The following is an 18,881-nucleotide window of genomic DNA, read 5'->3' on the forward strand; positions in this document are numbered from 1 at the left end:
CGTAATTTCAATACATTTAGGGACAGAGGTTTTTTTTTACAAGGTGAATGAACACTGTCCAAAATGTGAAAGAAATTAAGTGTAAAATATCCAATGTTTAATAGTTTTGCTGCATTTAAATTTTTAAGACTACATCCTCCACAAAAAAAAAAGAAAAAAAATGAAGCACAACATACAAAATAGAAAATAGTGCCAATTTAAAAATCATAATCTGTAAGAGCTTCTTGGTGATTAAGGAATGTTGTATTCTGAAGTAACTCAGGAAAGCTCTAGGAGGAAGAGCTTGGAGTGGCTTAATTTAAGCCCTGGTTTCTTAAGTGGCACTCGTGAGGGAAGGAAGTGTGTCACAGAGTCAAAGTACAGAAGGCCAAGGTTCTGGCCCACTTCTACTACTAACTAGCTTTGGAGATCTGGGAAAGACATGTGCCTTCCCTTGGCTTGATTTTCTAAGGTGCTATCCAGCTCTACAGTTCTGAAAATCTAAGTAAGAATCTTAAGAATGGTGTAGATGTACACACATTTTAGTCATATGCACATTTAGCCATGATATTTTCAGTGTTTTTACAGTTTGAGGCTTGACAATGCCACCAACAGTGTCCCTTTTTGAAAACAGGAGAGAACCATTATCTATGCCCCTCTCCCAGATATTTGCCTGAATCCTGCCTCATCCTCTCTGAAGCTTCAAAAGAGGAAAAGAAAAGAAAAAAGAAGAGAAAAGACATGGTTGGCCTAGAAAGGAACAGGGACCACCACAGGGCTAGTAAAACTTTCAGTTATATTAACTCAATCAAAATATAACCTATATCCTTAGCAAAGAAGTAAAAAAATCTTCCCTCTGACAGAGCCTGTGCAGGCACCTGGGAATGAAACTATCTTAGAAGCACCCCAATCAAGATGCAGAGGCAGGAGATCCTGCTAGCAGTACACCAGAGCTACAGAAGCAGAGTGTAAGATGGCCTTCCTCTGAGTCACGCAAGGCTTTCCTGTGCTCACACGAAGAAGAAAAAGGTGTTCATATAGTAGACAAGGAGTGTATGGTGTGAAGGGTGCTCATTGGGGAAAAGACAGTGGAGGTGCTGCACACTGCACACTGAAATGGGGCAGCATGACAGATCCTACATGAGGAAAAATAGCTGGTTGGGCTGGAACCCAAGATGAGAATGCAGGCTTGGTGAAGGTAAGACAGGAAAGCGACAGGAGCTGTTTTGAAAAGACCTGCTGTTCGTGTAAAAGGGTTCCACATCCTGGATGGGGTGCAAGAGGTTAAAAGATTCTAAGTAGGGGAGTGGCATAATCAGACTTGGTCTTTGAAAGGTCACCTTCCAAGCAGAGTGGGAAGTGGATGAGAGTAGAGACAATATTTAAGATACCAGTGCAGTACTCTAGGAAAGAGTTCCTAATTTATAGAACTAAAAGGACCAGGACCCCTGATTTAAAATATATTTAAGAGAGGTCACACCCAATGACTTTCATTGAATTGTGCAATATACATCATGCCAAGAACTTTATAATGCATGATCTCACTGAATCCTCATAATAAATTTATGAGATTATTATACCTCTTTTGAGACTCAGAATGGATAAGGGACTTTCCCAGGATCATATATCTGTTAAGTGAAAGAATATGTCTTATTAGCAGGGGTGAAGGAAAAATCCAGAATGTCTCCCATGATCCTAGGTAGGAAGCCAAGGTAGATGGTGGTAACATTTACTGAGATGGAATACACAAATAGAGAAGCAGGTTTGGTAATGGCTGTTGGTTGGAGGTGAGTGGAAGATGGAGTCAGTTTGAATAACCTGCATCACAGTTGCCTATATGGTCTTCCAACGGAGAGTTCAGCAGCCCATCTGAAATGAGAGCCATTCCTATTATGAATTATGCACCTACAAGACACAGAAAGAGACCAACTACTGTCTAGAGCCTATCTACCTCCATCAAAACAAAAGAGAGTTTTTGACTTCACACCTTCCCCTTAAACACACATCTCCAATACTCTCCACTGTCTAAGCACAAGATTCCAGGGACAGCTTCTACCAGATTCAAAGTTTCTCACCGTCTAGTACATTCCTAATTGCATGATGTATGCTGGCAGTATATTTTATTTTATTTTATTTATTTATTTTTGCGGTACGCGGGCCTCTCACTGTCGTGGCCTCTCCCATTGCGGAGCACAGGCTCCAGACGCGCAGGCTCAGCGGCCATGGCTCACGGGCCCAACCGCTCCGCAGCATGTGGGATCTTCCCAGACCGGGGCACGAACCCGCATCCCCTGCATTGGCAGGCGGACTCTCAACCACTGCGCCACCAGGGAAGCCCTGGCAGTATATTTTAAAAAGAATTTTGGAAAATGACTTAAGATATCCAATCATCTTATATACATATAAGAATTTATTAGTAATAAAACAATACCTCACAAATCTTCACTACAAAACTACAAATAATATGTAGATATTCCTCCCTCCAAGAGGTGGAGCTTAATCTCCCTACCTCCCAAGAGTTGGTTATTTTAGCTTTAGCGACTCAGTTCCAAAGACTAGACAGAGTAGGGGAAGGGATAAGTAGTAACCGTACAGCAGAGAAATCTGGCAAACACCACTTTCACCAAGTGATGAAGGTTAAAATCATCAGAGATGTCAGGTGGCTTCGAGTACCCCGACAGGATATGACAAGAAGGGCACTTCACCTCTGTGGTATTCTTTCCAAAAACTCACTACCCCAGTTAATCATGTGGAAAAATGACAGGCAAACCCAAATTAGGGGGCACTCTACAGGACACCTGTCCAATACTCCTCAAGACTGTCAAGGTCATGAAAAACAAGGAAAGACTGAGAAAGTGTCACATATCAGAGGAGGCAAGGAAACATGCCAACTAAATGCAATGTGGTTGCCTGGATTAGAGCCTGGAAGAGAGGGAGGACATTAATGGAAAAGCTGATGAAATCCAAATAAAGTCTGGATTTAATAGTAAAAAAAATTTATTATTATTATTAAAATAAAAAGTCTCATGCAGTATGTGCACAGTTTTTTTTGCTTAATAGTCACATAATTTGTCTTTTTAAAATCTTTGCAATAATCTTGTGAGAAAGGCACTAGTATTTTCATTCTACAGATGAGGAAAATGAAGCTCATTACAGTTTAAAAAAATCATTAACAATAGACAGCTAATAGGTACCAGAGTTGGAATGTATTTTTACACCACAGTTGCCACTGGGGGTTCTATTAATATCCGTTGGAATCATGGGTCCATTTTATATGGCCTGCAGCCCTGATTTTTATTCTCAGAGTGCCTATAGCCATCTCATATTCAGAATCTTGGAATCAGAAGACATTTCAAAAGACAGTGATATCCAATCACTTAGGATTGTGATATCTAATCACCTCCTTCTTTACAGAGAGCCATTCCAGAATTAATACCCCTTACCTGAATGACAGTCAGTAAGACACCTCCTAAGTCATCTGGTCTCTATTTATTTCCCCTTTTCTCCTAGCCATTTGTATCTCATTAACACCTTTCTCAAAGTTTATTCATTTGTTTCTTAAGTGCTTCAAAGAAATCCCTTCACCAGAAAAGAGACTAAGACAATTAACAGCAGCTACTAAAGAAACGTATGATGAAACCAAAAGTCAAACTTTATTTTACTAGTTAGGTATCAAGTTAGAGAAATATATTCTTTATGCATGGCTATTACCGATGTCATTTTAATACAAGAAGTCTTTTTTATGTGATATGTTTTTATCGGTGTACACAGACTACAGCCTGCTTTAAAATATTCCTAATCACATCTGTTTTTGTATTTTTTTTTAACATCCTTAAATGATTTCCAGGACTCCCTTATTTATTTCTGAATCACAGTCAAGTTGCAGTGATTCTGGGTCTGGTTATTTAACTTTCCAGTGAAGAATGCATTATTCTCAATAAAAAATTAATAAATATATGACAAAGTTAAAGTTGGCACAAATAAGATCTCAAAGCTACAAAATGATTAATATTCTCTAATTTTAGTGCTCTTCTTACAAGAAAAGCAAACTGTAAAAATTATACAGAAAGACCCATCTACAGCAGTTATTTTAAACCTCCCCAACTGTCCTTTTGTCTGAAGATATGGAAAACCTTAAGGTTATACCACACATTATTTTCAGTATGTGAAATACAAAAGAACAGCAGTCAGATATTTATAAATATTAACATCTCCTTTCTTGGACTGCCTCAAGCTCATGCAAAGTCATGCAGTGTTTACTCCATGCCTCCATGTTGTCCGTTAGCTTCTCAATAACTGAGGAAACATGAACCTGATTCTTGAGAATTAACAATTTAAGACATAAAACTGACACAAACGATCAGAGAAGGCAATCTAGTGCTAAAGAAACACTGAACAAGTTAATAAATTCAAAAAGACCAACTAAATGTTGGTAAACTGGTGCTCAACAAATCACAAGCATCACAGGTTACTCCAGGTTGGAAACTGCATTTGGAACAAGCAGGTGAAAGTGTGGTCAGAGACCCAGAGGAACACTGGGTTCTTGGTCCTGAGAGAGGTGCATGACTCTATGAGTTGTGCCAGAATGTAGATCCAAGTTCTGATGGAAACATATGATTCTCAAGATGGGCCAAGTTTTATTTTTTAATAGCTGAGCTTCTAGTTGGCAACAAAAAAATCCTGTGCCAGCTGCTGAGGAAATAATATGCTGGGAGCTGGCAGGCACGGGCACTTGGAAAGCCAACAGGTATGGATACGGATGCACAGTGGATACCAAGGTGGTAATGCCAGAAGGCAGCTCCTAGATAAAGCCAAGGCCGCGCTATACTGCCTGTGAAGTGGGCCTCCTGACTGCATCCCCCAACATCTGGGAGAAGAACAATGGTGGGCATCTGGGAAAGGAAAAGTACATCACTTTCCTCAAGCTCTGCTTGCCACATTAGCCTAGATTAACTCAGGTTAGTTTCTGAGACACTGCAGGCAGATTCTGAGGTTGTGACCAAAGTTAGATAGATATTCAAAGTGGGGGAAGGGGTACATGGGCATCTTGGTCAGCTCAACTGCCATAGCAAAATACATTGGGGGACTTAAACAACAGACATTTATTTCTCACAGTTCTGGAGGCTGGAAGTTCAAGATCAGGGCGCCAACATGGTCGGGTTCTGGTGAGAGCTCTCTTCCTGGCTTGCAGACAGCTGACCTCTTGCTGTGTCCTCATATGGCAGAGGGAGAGAGAGTATGCTCTCCCGTCTCTCTTCTTACAAGGGAACAGATCCCATCATTAAGGCCCTACACTCATGACTTCATCTAACCCTAACCACCTCTCAAAGGCCCCTTCTCCAAATACCATCACATTGTGGGGGGGCGGGGGGGTTAGGGCTTCAACATAAGAATCCACGGTGGGGACACAAACATTCAGACCATAACAAGGGGAGAAACAAAGAAAATGAAATGGACCTGGGCTCTCGTGGGACAACAGTAACAGGGAGAAGTCAGGTAGGGACAGAGAGGTGCTTGTGGGTTGAGGTGTAGCTAACTCAGAAAACAAAAAATAGCCCTAGGTGAGGAGTGACCTTCCTTCCATCCCTCAGCTCCATCTCTGCCCCCCTCTCTCCTATACACAACCTTTCTTTCACCATACTTCCCTGGCTTCTGTCATCAAAAATAGAGATGGGGACATACACATTTTCCAGAATAATTATTGGGCTGGCCAAAAAGATAGCTCAGGTTTTTTCCATAACATCTTACAGAAGTAAAAATGAGCAAATATAATAATGAGTACACGTCTCTAAAAGAGAGATTAGGCATTTAAAAAGTACAAAATAAGAAAAAAAATTATTCAAGGAGCCTCCAACACATTTACAAAGCCTTTGGAGCTTAGAACCCTACTTACTCCAAAAGCTGCTCTGTCTCCTGAACAGGCAGTAAACAACTAAGGTAATCATCCAGAGAATTCAACTGGAAGAAAACATAGATGCACAGATGGTTGTGGCTAGAGAGTACCTTCAACAAAGATGATCTAATCACAGAAGGTCACACTATTCCCAGTTCATTCAGACATGGGGGGCTCTTTAAGACAGAGCAGCCTGATAAAAGACCAGAGACCCTAGCATTACAAAGGACTTTCAATTGCAAATGCCCTGCTGGTACAACTGACTCATTTACTCAACAAATATTTAATAAGTGCTCACTACACACCAGGCATTGCAATAGGTCTGGGGACACAGTAATGAACAAAGAGACAGAGGTCCTGCCCACAGAGGTTTACATTCTAAGGAGAAGGACAAAGACATTGAATAAGTAATTTCACAGTGTGCTGGTTTAGCAGAGGATATGCGTAGGAAAAACACCCTGAAGGAAGAGAGATTTAAGAGTGTGCTCATTTTCCTGCAGTTGTTCATCTAATTCTTCTAATATTTATTCATTCACTCGCTATTCCACAAACACTTATTAAGCAGTTATGGGGGGCAGCTAGTAAGCTGGAGAATGGGCTTAGTAGTGGGGACAAAGGATGGATAAGATTCAGGGTTCCTCTGTCTGAGGAACAGATGCTCTGGTGGTGAAGGCCACAAAGCATTTACCTGTAAGACAATAAATGTGTGACATGGTATAAGAGCCGGGAGGCAGGAGAAACCTTCGGCTTATGGGGCAGGGTGACTCTCCTGGAGGAATTAGAAGGAGAAGGGTGTTTCAGGCCAGGAGAGTTTCATGCACAACACCATGGAGATATGAGGACCATGAGCGGTCCCTTGAGGATGGCAGGTAAGAGAGGAGCACTGTAGTCTGACAACCTGGTCTTGAATCCCAGCTCTGCTCCCCTCCCCAGCTGCGTGAGCTTGGACAAGCTGCTTAACCTTTCTGAGCTTCAGGCTCCTCATCTGAAAAATGATGCTCGTGTTGATCACCTTGTTGTATTATTGAAATAATTAGCAATGCACATTAAAAAAAAAAAAAGGAAAATCTCAACACCAAGTTCCTGGTAAATACTCCATGGTGGTAATTAGAAGTGGTGGGGAACAAGGCTGGCAGGCAAGTTGGAGTCAGAATGCTAAAAGACCCAAGTAAGTTGGACTAAGGTTTTTTACCCTGTAGCTACCTAATTTGGAATCATCATCCCCTACCTCCCACCTTGTATCCTGTCTGGGGCAGGATATTAAGCTTAAGTGCCAACCATGGAGCTAAGTGTTTTTACATATGCGATCTAATTTCATCGTCAGAGCAACGTTGTGGTGGATATACTACCACAAATCTTCACTTTAGAAATGAGGCTTAGTGAGGTCTAGTGTTATGCCCAAAGGGACCCAGCCATCAAGCAGCAATTTAATCCTTCTTGTTTTCCTGCCTGCACCCTGTACCTTCTAGCTCAGCTTCTGGCTTAGCACCTGCCTGGCTCAGCAGTCCTCCTTCATCTCCACTCTCAACTGTCCAGAATGCCCTACTTGCTCCCCCAGCCTCAAAGCTTTCCTGAGTAGCTGCCTTGCCCAACTGTCCCCTTGGGCTGCGGCTCCCTGAGCATCACTCCCCTCCACCACCTGCCAGCTCAAGCCGGGACTGGAGCTCTGCTGCCCCCTCCTGGCCTGGGCCAGAACCTCATCTGCTCCCTGGGGCCCTCAGCTCAGTCCTGACATTCCATTTCCTCAGTACCTCAAGATTTGAAAGAACTGTACCATTTGCTGTGAATTATCCTGACAATTTCCTCAGATTTCCACTCTGCTGATGTGGCATACATACACATGACAAGCTCTGTTTATTATTATGTGTTTAATTCGCTTCTAGATACAGGTTACAATCAGAACTCAAGTTTACTTCACTGAACATTTTTATTACCTTATGTGTTCACACTGAGGGAAGAAGGAGAGGAAGGACTCACTCGAGTTCCATAGGAACCACTAAAAATGTTTCCACTCACACAAGAAATCTTCAGAGGCTTATTATGACTGAACACTCTAGGCCAGGCTGATTTACTGAATTATATAATTTGAATTTGGTTACATTTAATAACATAGTCTTATTTTCTCCGTGCTTGTCCTAACAGGGAGCTTTGAAAAAATAGGTAAGATTCACTTGAATGAATAGGTAGCAGTGCATTTATATCCTGTTAAAGATAACACTTGGACTGACTAGTTGTCACAACTAAAGAACAATTTTGTATGTCTGTGAAAGTCCCACACGGACCGTTGTCACTAAGTTAAAGAGTCACTAACTATCCCTTCAAGATAGTACAAGAAGTAAGGCAGACCAACCTGAAAAGTACAAGAGGGACTTCCCTGGTGGTGCAGTGGTTAAAAATCCACCTGCCAATGCAGGGGACACAGGTTCGATCCCTGGTCCGGGAAGATCCCACATGCCACAGAGCAACAAAGCCACAACTACTGAAGCCCGTGACGAGAGCCCGTGTTCCACAACAAGAGAAGCTACCGCAATGAGAAGCCCACACACCACAACGAAGAGTAGCCCCCGCTCGCCACAACTAGAGAAAGCCCACATGCAGCAACAAAGACCCAATGCAGCCAAAAATTAAAAATAAATAAATTAATTTAAAAAATTAAAAGTACAAGATTCTGTGCAATGCAAGCAAAAGTCCCTACTAAACAGTCCATGAAGACTGAAAGTGGGAAGAAATCATTCAAATACTGCATTGTAAGTAACAATAAATGTGTAAACATAACTACAGATTTGTTATCCCCTACTCTTCTTTGTTCTGGTTTGTAATATTAGTCAAATTCTGTCTATAATCATGACAAATCAAAGAAAGTACACTTTTAACGAAGAATGCTACCGCAAACTAGTAAAGAAAACAGTTAAGAGCATGTCATATGTATTACTTTTTTAGCAGACCATTCTGAACAGAGCGTTATCTCTAGTCTAGTTTTTTTAAAAAAATATTTTTGCACCAAAATTTTGGTGAATTTTTCAACCATATCACCCTGAAGCATGACTTAAGAAGTAATTAACTGATGATGATGCATTTGTTAACCAAGTTAAACTCAGCATCCTGGCACTAATGCTCACAACTCTCCAACCCCTGCCCACCAAACACTTCAGGCAAATGCAGTCAGCTGCTTAAGGCAGCAGGTGACAAAATTTACCATGAAGTAAGTTAGGTATTTTGAAATTGAGGTTCTTGCCTATGAATTTTGGGTTCAACAACAACGAAAAACAAAATTCATTTAACCCTCTGCTTGATGGGCAAACTGTATTCCTTTTCTCTTTTTCTTTACTCAGCCGTATGACGTTTTTGGTTACAATGGCAGTTATGTTCTTATCAAAATCTTTCATCAGGCAGTCTTAAAATGCATAACAAGTGCACATATGTGCCCACTTCCCCTTTCTGCACAAAGTCACACCTTGCAATATGATTTCTGTCTGCATTTTGATCTATGTATTTGCTTTAAAATCATTTTCATATAGCAAAATGTTAGTATTTAAATATAAGTAAAATACTTATTCAGTAACCACTCAGAACTACCATTCTTTGATCCAGTAATCATCAAATAAAATGTTTTGAGCACATGCTCCCAAATTGTGTATACTTATGTACCTATAAATGCAATACATATGCTATTGAACCAATATGTAATGTTCTTTTCAAAACATTTTAAAAAAGCAAAAATTAGAAAAAAAAATATGTTCTTCTAGCATCCCATTATACTATGCACCCCCTGGATACGAACATCTCACTTTGGAGACCTCTGCTCTAGTTAAGATATGAGTGAATGCTTTAGTTAGCTCTAAACTCTATTCAAACTAAGAAAGAATAACTTTTCATTAAAAAAAATGCTTATTTAAACAGTCTCAACTTAAAGGACCTTAATTAGTCCACCTGTCATATGTGTATGGCATATAGAAGGATTATTCAACATGCAGATAATATATTAGTAAACAGAAAAATGAATTAAACTTTACTAATTAGAAGCAAATCTTTATTGATTTAGCATATTACTTTATAATGACTGTCACTTCAAATATAATAGAAGAATGAGCAACTTGAAATCTAATTATTATACACAAAACAAATGACCCTCCAATAGTCTTTGAATGTGAATGCTGATCATGGTATGGAAATTTAACTTAAACACACTTCAAATAAAGCTACTTTATTTTCAGAAACATGAATGATGATTGGAGCTAGCCAACGTGCTACGTAGGTTAAGAACTGCAACTGATATAGTTTCAACAGTTATAGAAAAAGGATGAGAATGAAATTAAAGCCTGTGCCCACTGGAAAAACTAATATCAGGTTGACATGTTCAAAGTAAAAGGGAGATTAAAGGTAATTCCTTGAATAAATGAAGTTTTGAGATCATTTTAACCTGAAATTCTCATATAACTGAGGAGGAGTAGAAGTTTACCTTGACTGATCTAGGTCAGGGGTCAGCAAACCTCCAGCCAAGGGCCTGATACAACAGTCACTTATTTTTGAACAGACCACAACTTAAGAAGAGTTTTTACATTTTAAAATGGTCTTTAAAAATCAAAAGAATGTGATGTGAAAATTATATGAAATTGAAATTTTACTGGCATAAAGTTTTATTGGAACACAGCCATGTGCATTGGTTTCTGCGTTGTTTATGGCTGTTTTCACTCAATCATCAGAGTTGAGAGTTGCCACAGAGATCTGCGGCCCACAACACCTAAAAGAGTTACTGTCTATCCCTTTACAGGCTCTTTACCCAGTGTAGGTAACTGATCTTAATCCCTTCAATCCCACACTTCCCCTTTTTATTCTAGTCTAGAGTGCTGCAGGGTTTCTTTTTTCTTTTTTTTCAACCAACATGGTAAGTTCTCTCTTACCCACCCCCCTCACTTATCTACATTGTGAGTTAGTGTCAAGTTCTGAGTCCCACATCTTTAGCCCAAGACAAAGCTGCTTCTATAGGCACCTTTTGTTCTCATAATGGTTTCCTTCTCTTTATCTATAATTTTGGTTTTCGGTTGATACAAACTCAGTCATTTTTTTTTTTACAGGCTTTCTTTGGTCTGATAATCAACCTACCCTCCCAACCTTATCTGTCATTACAATGTTCATGCTTTGTAAAGTCTGAAAAATAAAATGTACACCCCACATTCTTCTGCCAGGTTTTTTTTTTTGCCTTTTTCTTGAGAATGTATTTTCCATCTGGAATGCTCTTCACCAAAGCTCTACCTCGTTAAAATCCTGCCAAAATTCAAGATCCACCCCTCCCAATGAAGACATCTCAATCTTCCCAGTCAGAATTATCACTCTGTTGTAAAGACTGCTGTAATTCTCATTATCTCCATCCGGTATTAGTTTTATTTATTTATCTATCTCATATTAGATTAATTGTTGGTGCCTTACAAGTAAACTATACATGTGGAGGCCAAGTAGTGTTTTATTTATCATATTCATTCATACTCTGTCCCCCTCACCCTGCCCCCTACACCATAAATTGCCTAGCTCATAGTTATTCAAAGGATCAGACTTGTAACAGAGAGGACATTAAGTGGCATGAAGACATGGAATTAAATAACAAGAAATCAAAAAATGACAACATCATTCTCTTTTCAATTATTTTCAATCATCTAATTACATCAAGAAGAAAACCTCAATTTGTGCCACTATGGTTTTAACTTTGCTAATCTTTGATAATCTCCCTTTTTAACAAAGAGAAAACAATTCTCAGGTTTGGAGCCTTCTGGAGGCAAGAATTTCTAGCTATGATTTAGGAAAAATGCTTTGTTCTTATCGCCTCTATTTATGGGATGAATACTGGTTTTCAATTTAATGAAAATAAGTATTCTCAGTAAATAAATTTAGGTTAACAAAAATGAGGTGATTTAAAGAAAAATATTAAGCAAATTATAGCACAGATGGTATGCATACACAACAGAAATCAACAGTAATACACAAAAATGTCAGAAACATTTGGTTGTAGCAGATAATCAATAAAGCCAAATGACTTTATTCCATCAAACTCCTTGTTAACCATCTACATAACTAAAAGAAAATCATGTAAAAGACTAGCTTCAAGCTTCTGAGACAGTGGTTCTCAACAGAGGAGGGTGTGACACTTGATAATGTCTAGAGACATTTTTGGTAGTCACAATTGGTGGGGGTGGGGTGGCTGGGGGAGGACTGCTTCTGGCATCTAGTGGGCAGAGGCCAGGGACACTGCTACACATCTTACAATGCACAGGACAGCCCCACATCAAAGAATTATCTGGCCCCAAATGTCTACAGTGCCAAAGTTGAGAAACTGCTCTGAGAGAAAGAGCAAGCTTTACAGGTACTACCTTTTGCCCATCATTATAAATCATCCTCTATGCAGCACTCTGTCCTGATTTGATCTGCCACTGATAAGATTGCTGAGGAAAATCTCCCACCCAAACCTTTCATTATTTTACATCACCCACACAGCCACTGCCCTCCATTAGCAATTAGAATTTTAAAATAGACTGCACTGAAGAGTACATGTCCTTTATATGCTTATACTATGCCATCAATATTTAGATCTAACTTCCTAATTAAACCATTGGAGTTATGAAATTTTCAGATTTTCCTGCACTATCAAATAGATTTTTAAAAGTAATTAAGGTAAAGATTAATACAATTTGAGTAAAACTTTGATTCTAGCTGCTATTGACTTCATGTAAAGTTATTCTTTGGCTTGAACTATATGGTTCATTGACTCAAATAAGATATTTTGCAGAATAAACCTGACCTTGAAATTTTTTAAATTCAGTATTTTTTATTAGATGTTAGCTTTCATGAAAGGGAGTCTAAAGAGAACTACTTTTTAAGCTAGCAAAAAAAAATCATTAACATAAAACAACATAACAATTAGTAGTTGAAACGGTTCGCTTGGCTACCACTCAGTACTTTATTCTCAAAAGTATTATTGCAAACACATAATCCACACAGATGTGTCTGAGGGTAAAGCATTTACAAGAAAGGTCTTTGAAGCTATTTTGTGGTTAGTGTTTTCGTTCTCTTTCTTTCTTTTTTTTCAAGTAAAGTTCACCAGAACAACTTAGAAGCTGATAGCACCTGTGTCTTTTTATTTTTTATTTTTCCAAATTAGGAGTTATTTTTACCCTTGCAACAGTATTTAAACATGGAAAAATAGTGCATTCTTAAATTAATGAGCCTATCATAATCTTCACTTGACTTTAAGGCTCTTTACAATGAGAGTATTTTCAAATTTAGCATTTACTATGTATTATCTTTAGTGGTTGGCATAGCTTGGAGGCATTTCATGCTTTTAAATTCAAGTTGATTTAACTCCTAATTCTGACATGCCTGTGGTAAAATGATAGCAAAGGTGAAACTGAATCCCTTTCATTTCAGAGCCACAAAGCACTCTGCCAACAGAAAAGCAGCATTATTTTCAATACCAACAAGCTACAGAGGTGGCAGTTATCAATACTGCCAAGAAAGGAAACCAGTGCTGAGAGATTAAGAGATGGTCTTAAGATTAAGAGATTGAGATCATGGTCACACACGTCAAACAGGTCACCAGATTTCCCTTTCCTTGGGGTCCTTAGAACTGAGATCATCACATCAGGACCCACAGTGCCTGGCCCACTTTGTTATCATTCATTCATTCTCTTCAAAATCATTTGTTGAGCACCTGCTGAGTACTGAGTACTATGCCAGGCAAGGAGCACACAAGAGTGAACCAGCCAAATCTACAGACCCTGCCTTCCAGAACTTGTAGTCAGTGTTGGTGCGAAGAGCCTGTGCAGCCCCAGTTTCTGTTCTCCCAAATGCAATCCCACCTTGCTACTGTGTCAACTGCCTGAGAAGAGAATCAGATGCACAGAGAACAAGAGAGGGACTGAACAAGTATACTTTAAATTCCTAGTGAGATTAAAAAAAAAAAAATACAACACCATCCCCAAAAGAGCTTAAGATACCAAGTACAGTGCGTGTGGCAGGAGATCCATAGCCAGCTGTGGGGATACGCTGGATAGGCTGTGGGGCCCTAAAGGACAGTGTGAGGGAAAGACCAAGAGCCCAAGAAGCACTGGCTAAGAACGGCTCAGGAACGGACTTGAACAAACGGAAGGAAGGGAAAAGGGAAAAGAGAGGATCCGATTCCTCCCCAGCCAGGAGCACAGGTTGGAGCCCTCCTTTCAGAAAATGCACACTTTGCTGTTTCCTTACAGGAAGCATTTGCTGACCATTACCTGGGAACAAAGTTACATGTTACCGAGTGGACTACAGCCCTGCTCAGGCCTCTGGATTCCTCCACTCCACAGTGAAGGTGCTCCTGGTCCAGCCTCCTGAACTGCTCAGCCAGTCCAGAATACACTCCACTCAGCAGGCCTCGTGGAGAAACCAGAGTTTTTCCAATAGTGTTTGAAAAGGGAAACCCAATAATGTTGGAAGGAAAGACAGGGATTTTTCTTTACAGAGCTATGCAATCAGTCACTACTCAATGTTACCAATTGGTCTGCATGGCATCTTTCGAAAGGAAGATACTCATACTCATACTTTAATCTGGCATACACAGATTTACAGCCTAAAACAGTACTTTTCAAACTGAATCACAACCTACTAGTGGGATGTGAAATCACGTAGGTTCAACCAATATTTTTAAGGAACTAGAATAAAATTAAACAGCACAGAATAGGAAATATTAGAGTACACTGCTGGTAATAAAAATAAACATTGTTTTATGAAGCTTTTATTTCCATTTTATATACACATATGACTCACTATCTAAATTTGTTTCCTGAGCAAGAACACACATAACAAGGGATCCTATATAAGTATGCTTAAATTAGGTTGCTATATAAGTTTTTTTTTAAAATTGTGAATCAAGTTGGGTGGTGGGCAGGTACTGAAAGTCATTAGCCTAAAGAAACTACAGTGAAATGTAATGGAAATTAAAAAAGAAAAGATTCCAAAAACTCAATTTCTACGCTGAAAAAGAGAGCAAACCTAAGTATTTCTCAAAATACTTTAATTCTGTGATTTTCACACTTTTATTCCCTTGTCCTAATTATCTTTCATTTGCTTCCCTGAACTTGTGTGTGTGTGGGAATACATCTGATTTTGTTACAAACATTCTTTCAATCTCATACAACAGATAGAAACAAAAGGTGAGAAATAACTGAAGAGAGAACATGGGTTTGGATGCACAGGGCCAAATCATCACCACAGAGCAGCCCAGGCCAAATCCTGTTCCTCTGTTTGCCAAACCACCCGGCAGAATCTGGACCAGAGGGAGGGTCCCTTCTCCCTTGGAAAAAACCTTTAAAACACCAATTTCTCAAATCACTGGGCAAAGGACCAACCACTCTTTAAGATATGGAGTCCTGAACAGGATCACGGTCAATTTATTTTTTTGAGTAGAAGTGAATTTGTTGTAAACTTGATTTTTGTAAACTTTTAAACAAATTTTATAAACATAGCAGTATTTTCAAATGTGGTTTTTGGGAAAATAAATTAGTTTGCCTGAAACTCTTAGATAATTCCTTTCAACACCCTTCGGCCCCTGCTTCAGCTCCTGCCTCACCCTCATCCTGAAAAAAGAAAACTATCACATCTACCCTGGTCTGAATGGATTGGTGGATTGGTGCTGTCAGTACCATCCAGGGGATTCAAGTGGTTACAGCCTTGGGAATTTTGTTCCCTGAAATCCCCAAATACATCCTCAAGCTATGTTGCCCTAATGGTCATTTGTCCAATTTTCTTGAATTCAGGAGTCACTAGTTTACAACACGTAATTGTAATAGATTACTCTATAACTTAATCTATACTTGATCTGGAGAGAACTGTCTACATCCTGGAACTAACCACAATGGCACCACACAACACTAGGGGCATTGTTCTCTTACTCTTAATAACAATTGTGTTACTAATGAATTAAATATTTTGGCTTTAGAGTCACCACTGGCAGGCAGACTTGGCCCAAGACTGGGAGTAAAGAGAGTAAAGACTTGAAACCAATCGACTGAGCCTCAACTTTATCACTTGTGAGGAAGAAAACTTGTCACTCAGTCAATATCTACAATTATAATTCTGTTGCATTCTCTGGCTTTATAGATTCTTACTAACTGTATTTGTAACAGAGCTGCTTTATGTTTTAGGTTTATTTTGTTGAAAAAAAAAACAACTTTGACCATGAAGTGATAATATTTCTCAAAGTCTCAACCAAATGGAATAAGTATGCACCTCACCAATTCTGCCATCTACAAAGAACTTACCTAATATACATGAATACTGAAAAAGAGGACAGAAGTAAGAATTTTAAATCTCTTCTCAAAATATTTTAATTCTGTGATTTTCATGGTAATCAAATGATTAGCTAGCAGAGTGAGAGTCTTAGCAATATATAATTGATTTATATTCACGCTCCAAAATTTAGTACAAAATATAACAAGCTGTTTTAAAAAGTATAATAAACTCCAAATTCCTTAGGTTTTCCCTATGAAGTCTACCATCTTGTATATACACACAATTTGTAGTTTATTTATTTTTCTACCCATTTTCCCATTCCTTACATTAAAGGAAATTTCTTGAGCTTCCTGAGGGCAAAGCTTAATCACAAAGATAACGTGTGCTGATGGTAAGTCATAGCCAATTAGGAGCATCTAAGGTAAACGTTACTCAGAAAGCAGTTAGATTTGGTGTTGAGACAGTCCCTGGAGTACCATCAGGCACTTCCTCTACTAGGTGGCAGTTTCTAAAACTCATCAATTTTAAGTAGATTATCACTTTAATCAGAAGTTTACACTGTTCCACTGCAGCTCATCACACAATTATGTAGGCTTCAAACCTTACTAAAGGAGATATTTCATTTTCAACCTACTAGGGAATGCATACTACAGCAGATCTTCAGATGAACATTGAAAAACTTGATCAGAACAGGATGTTTATGTATGCATTATTCAATGCTCAAATATTCTGAAACATTTTAAAACAGTGGCAACTCCTAAATTTTCATTCAGAAGTTTTGCTTTTCTTCCACACCTTCTGCACTCAGTGAGCCATTAATAGTAGTGGCAATTCGGAGGGGAAAAGTGGCCCTTACAGTCCCACTAGGTACCAACATCCAGAATCCCACACTGTAGTCTCCAATGCCATGAAAAATAAAATGGCTGTTAGCTAAACTGTTTCCAGCAAAAAAAGAATGGAAAATAAAATTGCAAAGAAATAGTTAAGTACAGAAGCTTCAACCTGTTAAACGCTGAAATTACATCTTTAGATTCCCTATAATAAAGGGCCTGGTTCTAAAATGAGTGTTGAAAAGAAGTCCCTTACCAATGGATGGCAGAAAGGAAAAAAGGAAAAAGGAAGGAAGGGAAAAATATTTTTCAATGGATAAAAATATGAGAACATATGGCATCATTCACATGGCAAAACCACTACCTGTTTGGATCTTCACAGAAGGGATGAGGAACATTTCTACAACCCCAGGGAGGTGGTTTTCTGCATACATAATTTAAACAAATCACTCCTGCACATGAAAGAAGAGCCGCAGAACTCTTCTCACTAATTACCACCCCAAGGGCTGCTTTTTCTTTAAAGCCACACTAGTTCATTATTCTGCCTTCAACTCTCTTAAATGATTCATTTCCCCTTCACTCCTGAGCAGACTCTGCAGGGAAGCTAGTGTTTAAGTTTAATTTCTAGTGCCACTTGCTTTGAAGAGCTTGATGAGGGGAAAGAGAAAGAATCTAATTTAATAATTCTGTCATGATTTGGAGAGGCTCCCTCCGCCCCCCAATCTAAAAAATAACTAGACAAACAGGACCCTCTGGCAAGATATAATCGTGAGCAAAGACACCAGTTGGGAAAGCAGGGCCCACGTGCGGTGGGAGCTATCACGCAAGGGAAGTGGCAGGCGGTGAGGAGGAGGGAGAGTGGGAGAGAGTCGGGCTGCTGCTAGCAGCTGCACCGGCCTGGGCGCTCCCGGGGAGACCCGACTCGCACTTGCATGGTGCTGAGCTCTCTCCCAGAGCGGGTAGAAACCGGAGGGCAGTGAGGCCGGCTCCCGCATCCTCGGGAGCTGTCGCTGCGAGAGGGAGAGCGCCCGCTGCGCGCCGCGGGCTTCCCCAGAAGCCCGAGCCCGCGCACAGGGCGCCCGGCTCCACCAGGTCCAGGGCGCCCCCCAACGCCCCAGCTCGCCACCCCGCCCCTCCGCCTTACCGTCCCAGCTCCGACTCCACCTCGAAGAAATCGCTCAAAGCATCCCTGTTGGAGCCGTCGATCCAGTAATCCGGGATGAGGCTCCCGGCCCCCGGGGCCACACTGGCGGTGACCGAAGAGCAGGACGAGGCGGAGCACGAGGGCACCGTGACTTTGAGCATCTTCGCGGCGGGACTCCGGAAGCCGCCGCCGCGGTCGCCACCGTTGCCGGAGCGAGAAGCCCCGCCGCCAGTCACCGCCTGCGAACGCAGGAGCGAGAGGTGGCGTCCTTCAAACACACGCACACACCCACGGCCGCCTCCCACGGCGCCGTCAGCCGCGCTCGGGCTGCGGTTCCCTTTCTGCACGCTCTGGCGGGAGGGTGGGCGGAGAAGGGGCGAGGAACTGGGAGACGGTGTGGAGGGAGAACCCCAGTCGCCGCTGGCGAGAGAGAGGAGGCGGAGGCACTGCAAAGGAGAGTGGTTCCCTCCCCCTTCGGTCCTTCCCTCCCTACCTCCCTCCACCGTGCCTTTCCAACCCCCCTCCCTTTTTTTTCCTTTCTCCCTCTCTGGCAGTGGCTGCGGTGGAGCCAGCTAGGGCGCCTCCGGATGCTGGAGACTGGGGAAGGCACAAGGGCCAAAGCATCATCCCACGCTACCTCCCGCTGGAATCGGGTGCCTGGAAGAAACCGAGCGCACAGGGACAATCGCTCCGAGTGTTGAGCGCCCAGCGCGCTCTGGGAGCACATGGGTCCGGGTGGCCAGCAGGATGGTGAGAAAGGGACCTGGCTGTTGCTGGCGCA

General features: G+C 40.9%; 1 protein-coding gene across 1 annotated transcript in view; it reads right to left on the reverse strand.

Moving 5' to 3' along the window:
• Nucleotides 1-18,472, reverse strand: part of CAMK4 (calcium/calmodulin dependent protein kinase IV) — a 214,553-nt gene extending 196,081 nt beyond the window's left edge. Inside the window, exon 1 of the mRNA XM_004267444.3 lies at nucleotides 18,101-18,472. Within this exon, the coding sequence (XP_004267492.1) occupies nucleotides 18,101-18,261 (161 nt within the window). The 5' untranslated portion in view covers nucleotides 18,262-18,472. The remainder of the gene's footprint in view (nucleotides 1-18,100) is intronic.
• Between the last annotated feature and the right edge of the window lie 409 nt (nucleotides 18,473-18,881).

The sequence above is a fragment of the Orcinus orca genome, chromosome 3 (assembly GCF_937001465.1).
Source record: "Orcinus orca chromosome 3, mOrcOrc1.1, whole genome shotgun sequence".
Lineage (NCBI taxonomy): Eukaryota > Metazoa > Chordata > Mammalia > Artiodactyla > Delphinidae > Orcinus > Orcinus orca.